Raw genomic sequence first — 10607 nt, forward strand, 5'->3', positions numbered from 1 at the left:
ATGGAGGAAGGCTGTGTCGAAGGGCGAACGGAGAACCACCGGCCGGCCGAGTCTCATAGTTTGTGTCAAGGGTTCGTAATGCCAGTTTGCCGCGCGTTGCAAGACAGTAGTCGACAGTGAAGAGAGCAAACCATAGCGCGCTCGACGGGCCAGTGAGAGTGCCGACGCGCATGAAGCTCGTCTCGCCAAAGCAGGCTGCAGCCATGCCAATAAGACAGCCGAAGCTCACGGAAGTCGTATTGCCCAAACACGTCATTCGTATCGCGTCTGCCAGGACGAGCAGGACGTCGAGCAGCGTTTGGAGGCCCTGGAGCGAAACACTCACTCAACATAGACGCGCGGCTGCCGAGACTTCTGGAGAACACAGCGAGCGCCTGCTATAGTATACGTTGTATTCCGGCCAAGGAGACGATAGGAACGTAAAACTTTTGTAATCTGTTTTTCTTCCAATTGCCTGACGTGAATTTTAAGTAACCACCTACGTAAGCATCGGGCGGTAAGCTGCTGCGCTGTTTGAACAGCCTAATCAAACTTTCTCCTCATTTATATTACGTCACGCTTGTTTGCTTTGAAATTGGATAGCATTGCCTATCTTGAAATAGTTTGCTTATCTATCTGGCTGACAAGAGGCGAGGAGCACGCAGAAGTGAGAGAGTCTTCTCCATTTCTAATCAGTGCACGACAGCAAGCAGCATTGAACAACGGCGGGATGACTGCTAACGTGTTCTCATCGATCGTCTCAATGGTGGACATTCGGAGTCCACGCTGCGTATGTTCGGGCTCCGAGACGACGTTCGCTACCGTCGTACCTTACGCCTTGAAAGACCACAATTGTTGCTTGTTGTACCACGCCATCTCCGGAGATCAGTTCTTGAGCAGTTTGCATGACACCCCTACTTCACACTGCCTCGGTGTTTCGCGCACTCCCTATACAATATATTCTGGGGGAGTTTCTTACACATTGGAAGTTCATTAGAAGCTTCGCTATTCCAACTGTCACAGCGATATTATGACGGGAAAATGAGTAACAAGAACTTTGGGAACAGAAGCACGCTACTGTAATATTCCCTGTGCATCGTCAAGAACATGAGAGCACAATGTTATGAAGACATACACCTCATTGAACTATAACAGCGTAGCCATGCTTACAAGGATCGTTCGGCGTGAAAACGTGCACCCGATCGAAAGAACCTAAAGTGAAATAGACGCTACTGCTATTGGCGAGTTGCTTTCTCTGCAGCGCATGTCCGTTACCACGAATACCTTCATGATTGTAAGCAGAGATCGACATTCACACGTTGATCGTGAGAAAATAAGCAAGAAAGCCAGCAACGCAGGAGGAAAGATTGCGCAGGGCCCTCCAGCCTGCACATGGAATGTGTCAATACACTTTCTATAAGCTTCCAAGAAGCGTGAATAAATGGTGAGACTACAGTAAAAAATTAAACAAATGTAATCCATGAAACCGCAGTACACAGACTAAACTCCAATGGCTATAACGCAGCGCTCAGCCTACGCACCCAGTTCTCCACTGAGCCAGAGGCGCAAAGAACAAGTAAATACGCGGTGCTTAATTCCCGACGTCGCGCAACTGCTGAAAGTGGGAAGCGGCGCGCGTCTTCGATGGCGAGCGTATTCGTGTCCTTGGTTATCTCACGTGCGGCGGCGGCAGTTTTCAGATGCAGTGCGTGCCGGTTCATAAGCGGGATACGTCAATGAGAGCGGGAGGATGTTGGCACCGTCAGGAATCGCACGTGTGACTTGTTCCTGACGCCATCTCTGACCAATGGAGCCGAAGTTGCCTCATTATTTCTCGTGTTTGCAACTTCTGTCTGCACCCTGTGTAGGTGGCAACTTGCCTGGGTTTCAGCAGCTCGACAGCAACGTTTTTAGCGGTTTAAAAGGGGCCCACTCGCCCCTACACACCACTAGCTTCATTTGAGCTTTCTGATTTCACTGTGCCCATATTGTGAAGAGCCAGAGAGTCACCATGAAGGCGTTTCTTGTCTGTGTCCTGCTCGCCATGGTCGCCGCCGTGAGCTATACTCACCACCTCGAGCTCTGCGGTGAGTACACTGGGTATGGTTTACAGTGCAAGGCTTTTAAATGCTTACAACAAACCTGGAGTTGATATATGAGCCTTTACCCCACCAGAATTTTCTCGACTTAATCAGCAGTACTAATATTCCATGTTTATACGGTCAGCTATTTCAGGAGTGCAGATTATTTGAGTGTCCAGCTTATTGTTTACATCTATATTATATGTATATATGTGTGTATATGTATATGTGGGTATATATATATATATATATGCCCACATATACATATATACACATATATATACATCACAGCATCTATATATATATATATATATATATATATATATATATATATATATATATATATATATATATATATATATATATATATATATATATATATATATATTCTGTGATGTGTGAAACGTCATTTAGTGCGTCTCATGCATTCTTGCAAAACTGCATTTTTGTATTGTCAAAAACACGCGGCAGCTCCGCGCTGGCCATGTATTGTGATCATAGGGGGCAGGGTGTATTTTCAAGCTGCACTTGCAGCTTTTCTTCCTAGTCTCCCCCAATCTGTTGGAAATAAAGAATTTGTATTAAATTCAAATTGAACCAAAATGCCCACGGATGCTATAGGACTTAGTGGATGTAGCTTTTCCTTACAACCTTTGCGGTTGTTTATTTTCAAGACTAAGACATTTATCATGGCCCTTTTGAAATGAAATTCGGTTTGGCAATCCTTCAGAATTGAGAGTATACGTGCATGTGATTAAAAGGTAAACGTTAATTTCTGGTGTAGTGCCCACGAAGGGGAAAATCATGTTTGTTGAAATACTGGGGCCAATGGCGTATTAATGGAGCAATGAGCTCGAATCTTCGGCCGTACACCTTTTCTTTTTCATTCGCAGCTCTGGTATACCGTTATACTGTTATACATGGTGAACATGGACATCTACAGCCGTAACGGATAGAAGGAGATTTGTAAAATCGGCGCGTATTATGTGCCGCTCAAGTATATCTGCAACAAGCGCGTTCAGATAAGTTTCTGTTATGTGTCTCCATGACGACAGTGGGCGATTTTCTTCTGCGCAGATAAACAAGACGGACAGCTGAAAAATGAACTGCAATGCATTGGGCTCCACATCTCACGAGGGGTAAGAACAACAGCGATATATGTATTGCAGATTGTGATTCGAGAATACGATGGTGTATTAGGTTTATTTCCTTTCCTGATGCGTTAATTCACGCTTCTGAGCTTTCGACAAGAGAGTTCCATGGGATGGACGAGGCCCAGATGGAGCTCCGGGAAGCGCATGGCAGAAGGATGTTTCGCTGCAGGTGCTACAAATCATTAGCCTACTTGTGAACACAGTAGACTGTAAATATGTGAAGTGACACGTTACTTTAATGGACGCTGCTCTCCTGTAACATCATCTTACAGGCGATATTGCAGTTAGTGAAGAATTATTATAGAGAAAATTTTGTCCTAGAAGGATATGGAATGACTCCACATCTGTTTTTTTTTCTCTTTTTTTACGTGGAGGCGATTAAACAGCCCCATCGAATGAAATGACGTCTGATTTTCACACTGAGACACAACTGCGAGCAGTGAGCCTCAAACAAATGCAGAGAACACGCACAGGCAAACGCGGACACGTCTCACATTCATGCCAGCAGTTATGGAGTTCAAGTGAAAGGAAGAAATTTTATGCGTGCTTAAAGAGGATGTCTTGCGTTTATTGAGTACGTACATATGTCCTAATATTTGTTTGTGAACGTGTCGATACGTGCATGTGTGGAATATGGCTCTGTAAACGTGCATGCATCTTTCTCAAAGATAAGCATGGAAACACGTACACAAGAAGAAATTAAAAGGAAAGGAAAATAAGTGCCACAAAACACAACTAAACTATTTTCTTTGCTTAATTTGACCATGTTTGCACAACTATATACTTCAGTGACAGGAATCCAAGTACCAACTCGCTCGACATTGCGTCACTCAAACCGCACACATTTTGCACGGAGTTCCAAATTGTATGTTCTTTTGATTCCTCAGGATATTCTGCTTAGCACCGGTTAGTCAGAATTCGGTTTGGTTGTGTGCTGGTTTGGTTTGCTGCCACTGTTAGCCAGCGCTGTTTATTACAAGCCATTCTTGCGTACGAGCTGCTTTGTGTTCCAATCCGATATACACTGAATAAAGCGCGAGTAATTTTTGCGTCAACCTTATTCAGCTTAACTTTTCCTGGCCATCTAATGCAGGCGAACCAAAGCTTTGACAAGGCGTTGAAGACTCTCGGCTGCCAGGACTGGAGCTGCGTGATCCGGAAGCTGTGCGTCGGAAACAACCTGGTGAGTTCTTGTTTCCTCTCTGGAAGTTTTTAATACACAGGATATGCAGTCGCGCAGTAAGGCATAATTTGTGTCTACATGTGAGCTGGCCAGTAAGACTTCAATGTAATGTAGTGTTAGAGTTTGAGGCCTATAGTGTTTAATAATTATGTCCTTCAGGATCCTTTCAAAGACGACCATAGAAGAGAACACTATCCAAAATATAATGAAAACGACTATCATGACTGCACCAAATGCGGCCTGCACGGGTGGTTTCTGCGCTTTTGCGAGAACAAGCAGGCTCGAGTAGCTGAGCTAACAGAATTGGTATTTCCTTTCTCTTCGACAACTTGCTCTGAACGCCGGATAATGCAGTTCCCTCTTGAGGTAATAGAAACTTGAGAATCAGGAAAGGTTAAAAGAACAAGAAACTGTACATCATGTTTCAGCTGCTGCTGATGCAGCAGCTGATGTACATCAGCTACTGAAGCAGCTGATGTACATCATGTACATCAGCTGCTTCAGCGCAGCTGTGGCTCCCCGTAAGCTAGACTTAACGAATGTGGATGCAAGGCATTTGCGTTTTGTTTTCGGAAAACTGCCTTAAGGGAAAGCCAGTAGAAATCCTGACCTTGCACACCAGAAATAATTTAAATCAGTGCTCCTATTAGAAGATTTATTGTTTCGTACGAAGACATTCTGAATGACAATAAAATGAAGTCGTTCTTCAGTCACTTCGTCTTCGTTAATATTTTGGTAACTGCAGAAGACAGTTCTGTAAATTGTTGCTCTACATTTCACACAATACTGAATGCTACCGTATTTGTGTAATAAATAAAGGGGTGTACTCATAGCAAAAAGTAGTGCTTAATACCTTCAACGATTCATAGAATTTTTGTATGCTTTTCTTCAACAGGAAGCTGCCATGGCCAACCACTTCACGGTGAGTCGATCTGCAACAACGTGGACGTTAGAGTTTGTGGAACCACTCACTCTTAATCTTCTACGGGTTGAAAGCCACTGACAAATGCGTTCCTGTATTTTTTACTACGGCTTGTTTCGTTTGCTAGAAGTGAGCGCTAATAAAAAGGGAAAATGAACTAAAATGCATGTCGAGAGAAAAAAAAAACATGCTCGAGTGTCATTGCGTTGAAAACACTGCAAATTGAAGTGACAGTTATTTACTTTCGGAAAGCTCATTAGTAAATTAATATACTGCAGATGATGACTTAATATTTCAGCCAGGAGAATGTTGTCAGTGATTCGTTTCTGAACGTGCACGTATATTTATTTCTGGCGGATAGTGCGGAAATACCATGTCCTTGGTGTAGTTTCCTATTCACATAGTGCTAGCGGCTACTGACTGGTGGTGCAAAGTGTTGATCTCTTTTTAGAGCGCAACCGCAAGAATAAAGAAAGAAAGCCTTGTGAAAAAGTGTTCACCGCGAGTGTCACTTTTCCCTGCAAGAAAAATAAAAGCAGGGTCACGACGAAACTTTGCAGAAATTCGACGGATGTTGTGTAAGGGATGATCACATTAAAGGTTTGCGAAAATTTTAAAAGCAAATAGCACAATTCTTGTCCTGGAGCTTGATTATTCGAAGAGGCGGACACTGCTAGCACGAGAAATCGAACCACACATTTAACTACTAAAGAAAAACAGCAGTAATTATCTTCCTAATAACTTATTCTACTGCGCATATTGCAATTAACGAATTGCAGCCGGATAGTTTCGAAGACTTATCCACATGAAATTTTCCAGGATGCCACCAGTTTATAGATATCAGTTCGCAAAGTCTGGGACGAAATACGTGGGCGTTGCAGTTTGTGCTTAAATGCATAGTAGAGCTTTTTGACGAAGTTGTATGGCGCATCTCTCAAGACTTGTATCGTTCTAGAAAATAAATACAAGTTGATACGCCTCTCAAACTTATCGGCTACGATGAACAAATTGGGATATGTGCCGTGAAGTAGTGAATTAAGAAGTGAATGATTGATCTTTTTATTTGGCTGAACATGTATTTCGGTTTCTCCTGCAAGTAATGTTCGTCTCTCGACTTAATGTAGCTTAAGAACCAAAATTATGTTATATGCAACAAGTGATTCAAGATGATTCCGTAAAACTTAAAGCTTTTAACCTTGTGTAATATAATGACCCAAATGGAGACGTTGTAGGCAATGCTTGGAGACGTCGTTGGCAATACTTTTATGCTAATTAATAATGAACGCGATGATGAGAATACCTTGAAAGAGCGTAGGCTTGGGCATGTTGGTATTCCATAACATTTAGGTTTTTAGCGCACAAAAAGGGACGAGAGATAGAGGTACGACGCGGACACAGCGCTGTGTCCACGTCGTACCTCTGTCTCTCGTCCCTCTTGTGCGCTAAAAACCTAAAAGTTATGAGAATAAATTCAGCTGTTGCAGGAAAACAATAAAAATAGCATACAAAAATGACACTTCGCCAAGGGAGAAATTACCTTGAAATATTTACTGAAGGAGATAAAAATAAGCTATAGCGAGGAAAGTAAAAAATAAAGGTGCTAAAAAAAGTCGTAACAAGCAGAGTAAAAAAAAAAATAAAGTTAGCACTACGTGAACCTCACAAAATAGATCAACAAGGGACTGTAATGATAGCCGTACGAAAAATAAAAGTTCGAAAATTTGATCGGAAGAGCATTTCGCTGAATGTGAGCCCACCTAGCATATCATCTGAGGGGATAAATACAAGCGTGAGGGTCAACTTATGGAATACTCAAAAAAACGTACAGTGCGGCCTGCTGGAAGACCTTAAAATGAAGTCAAGTTGCTTTAAGCAGGTGAACAATGATATGTTACTGCCATTTGGCGAACTTGAATCTCTTTACGAGCCAGTATTTCAATTCAAAATGGCCTTAAAAATTGGGAAATCCGAGCGGGCCACAATAAAGTGTGGGGGCAGAGTCGGCGGAGGAGAGATCACGTGAGCAGCGTGTGTAACAGGTACAGAATGGGCGGGCGCGTTGGGTCATGTAGGCGTGAGTCTCTTTGGTGGCAAGTCTGACAGTTTCCACGTTTTTTGTGTTGAATGATCCTGCAATGCCGCACATTCTTACAAGAGTTTGTCTTTGCTATTACAGTTACATTTTGTGGAAAGGTAGAGAAAGCCGGTTCCTTTCCATATGAGTTTTTTTTTTACAGCTGCGTCCCGTTTCTGAAGAATTCCTGTAAGTAGATGTGTGTGCCTCTTCAAGGCGCCCACATCGAGTAGGCAGACATTGATCGTGTCCATTTTCAGCGCAACGAAAAAGGCGATATACGCTGGAAGCGCTTTTCGTGTGTTTAGAACGCCGTTGCATGACACATGCCGAAGGCATATCCTCTCTGTGCTCACTGTAATCGGCGGTTCCGCTGAATTGCGGCTTCACGGCCATCTCGCAAGTGCTCAAAAACGTTCACAATCAGGATACTGCGCAACGGAAAAAAATGGTAGCAGAATTTGATTAAATTTTGGATTTTAACATTCTTGATTTGCGCAGAGGGTTATGAGGATGAGGGAGGAAAGTAGTGGAGGGCACCGGATTATCTTCAGCCCCTCGGTTTGGTTAACCATCACCCTAAGCAGGATCATTTCTTTATTTTCCATTTCGCCTCCATCGAAATGGAATCGAACCCTCGACATCTTGCTCAGCACCACAGCGCCTTAGCCAGTGAGGCACCGCCCTAGGTGTGCGAAATGAATACAGTGAAGCCACGTTCACCTTATCAGGGAATCACCCCAGAGAATACTTTGTTATAGATCCTCTGAGCGTGGGACAGAGGCACAGCACTCGTAAAAGAAGGATGTGCCTTGCCAAAAATGTGTACGTATTGCCATTTTATACAGCCGGCAGACTAGGCGCATACGGGCCCTCAACTTGGCAATATACTCATTGAATCTATTGTCGATATGTTTCTTAAAAGAATTATTTTACGCATTGAAACTGGCCTTCCTGCAAACGTGAGTGCGTGGGAGCTGGAACTACTGTTCATATCGAACACAGCTTCAGGTAAACTGCATCTCGATTCGAACGCACGAAGCTGTTCTCGCGATAGATGAAGTCGTAAGAGGCACCAGCCAAAGGTGGCAGGGAACGTGTTCTTAGCGGAGGTGGCCGACCAATGAGAAAAGTAGCCTTCGGACTAGCCGCTTTATCATGTCGAGCCTCTGCTAGAGGCTAGTTCTCCTGCCACATCGTAATTTCTAGTCTGTTGTGATGATATTCAAGTAAAAGGGTGATTGTAAACGCAGTCGTTGTTTGACATATGTGGTTTTTAGGAGCTGGACACATAAGAACGAAACACATTTAATTTGTCAACGGGCAAGAAGCAAGGAAAAGAATGTCTCCTGTGTGGCATGTTGTTGCCTGTGGGCTTGAGTATGAGCATGGCGCATATTATTATTTGAACAGCAATATATATTAGTGAAAAGATAAGAAGCCAGCAAGTCAAGAGAAAGGACAGCATAGGAGAAATTACTTCTATCTATTAATTAATTGTATTTGTATTTGTAGTTGTAAGAAATGATGATATAATGCAAATTATATGCGAAGGATTGTGGATGACAGAACTGACCGCAGGTGGGACACAAACCCACGTCTTCACATTACATATATAGATATACATATACGTTGCATATGACACCCTCGATCGTTTACTTTTTTATTTTTGCAGAAGCCGCAAATCGCGGAGATTCACAGTGCTGCAACCACCTGCGATCCAGAGGCCGGGCACCACCACCACCACCACTGAGTGTTGCCCAGTTTTGAAAATATTCTAGAGACGAGTCTTCTATGGGCTGAACGTTCCTACACTGTCCAGAGGTGTGTCATTGAGGGACTCCGGGCAGCTTTTACCCTTGTTGTAATGAAAGGTTAAACATTTTTACCTTTCTTGTGTTGAGGGCAAATAAAAACACTTTGTCTGAAACTTTGACGACTCTTTATGATCATTTGTTAAAACGTGGAAATGCACACTCTGAATTTGGCGCTACATTTGAATGCGATGCATTCTTTGTCCAGCCTTAGTAGATCTGTCAGTGATCCAAATTGTCTGCTAGCTCTGACGACCGGGTATGCCAAAGTGGTCGTGATGTCATCGTGGTAGTTTTTCAAAGCGTATATACAGGGTGATAGTATTTCCGTTCTTTTTTTGCAATTTAAAAAAAAAATTGTCTGTTGCCGGTAACATAATTCTTCAGCTGGATTATTCATAGTGGCGGACATTATTTACTAGAGGAATTTAAACAAATATTCAACTACTCAAGAAAACTCCCCAATTTATCTTTTAAAATGATTACTTGACGGTACATATTGCAATTTACGAATTGTTTCCAAGGCCAATCCACTTGGAATGAATTTCTGGAATGACACAACTTTGTAGGTTTGCGCCATGAAGCTTGCCCTAAATATGCACTATTTTGCCATTTCCTGTACTTTTTAAGAAAACGCTATTTGATGTGTTGAAGCACAAAAGTAACTGAACACCCATGTATTTCGTTCCACACTTCGGGAAATAATATCTCGGAACTGGTGTCATCTTGGAAATTCGTTTAGAGTGGACACGCCCTGCAAGCTCGGCGGCTACAATTCCTCAATTGCAACATCTGCCGCGGTCTAGCGGACCAGGGCCGTTTCCGAGGATCTCCGAAGATTTTCCTCGGCCGATGGACCCCTGGCAGCCTAGCCCCGGGTACCAACAGCAATAACCGCTGGACAAATAAAGTTCCTTCCTATCCTATCCTATCCTATCCTATCCTATCCTATCCTATCCTATCCTATCCTATCCTATCCAACCTATCCTATCCTATCCGCAATGTAATGAATTTCCCAGTTAATTAGTGAATTTATGTTAATTAGTTGAATATGTGTTTCCATTTCTTGTGCCGGTAACGTCCGCCTCTTCGTATAATCCAGCTCAAGGACGAGAATTATGCCGTCTGCCGCAGGCGATTTTTTAAAGTTCGATAAAACCTAAACATTATCCCCCTGCATATGAATATATGAATGACATGAATGACGTCCCATGACATCCATGATATATGGGCAGCTAGGTATGTGCTCCGAGTCGTCTTGCCGTCGAAGTCGTTGTATACAGTACAGGCATGACAAGAAATGCATGCATGGCATGACAGCAATGGCATGAATGACATGACGGGTATGTCATGGCATGCCCATGGTCATGATGCCATCGTGGTCGTTGCTTTAAATAAAT

The 10607-nt window shown here is 43.0% G+C and overlaps 1 protein-coding gene across 1 annotated transcript; it reads left to right on the forward strand.

The window, feature by feature from the left end:
- Positions 1 to 1668: 1668 nt before the first annotated feature.
- LOC135905459 (antimicrobial peptide microplusin-like) lies at positions 1669 to 9177 on the forward strand. The gene is made up of 5 exons (XM_065436411.1): positions 1669 to 2066; positions 3138 to 3199; positions 4308 to 4397; positions 5293 to 5319; positions 9069 to 9177. Exons 1-5 carry the CDS (start codon positions 1991 to 1993, stop codon positions 9144 to 9146), a joined length of 333 nt encoding a protein of 110 aa, XP_065292483.1. The 5' UTR covers positions 1669 to 1990; the 3' UTR covers positions 9147 to 9177.
- The last annotated feature ends 1430 nt before the right edge of the window (positions 9178 to 10607 follow it).

This window comes from Dermacentor albipictus, chromosome 1 (genome assembly GCF_038994185.2).
Source record: "Dermacentor albipictus isolate Rhodes 1998 colony chromosome 1, USDA_Dalb.pri_finalv2, whole genome shotgun sequence".
Classification (NCBI taxonomy): Eukaryota; Metazoa; Arthropoda; class Arachnida; order Ixodida; family Ixodidae; genus Dermacentor; species Dermacentor albipictus.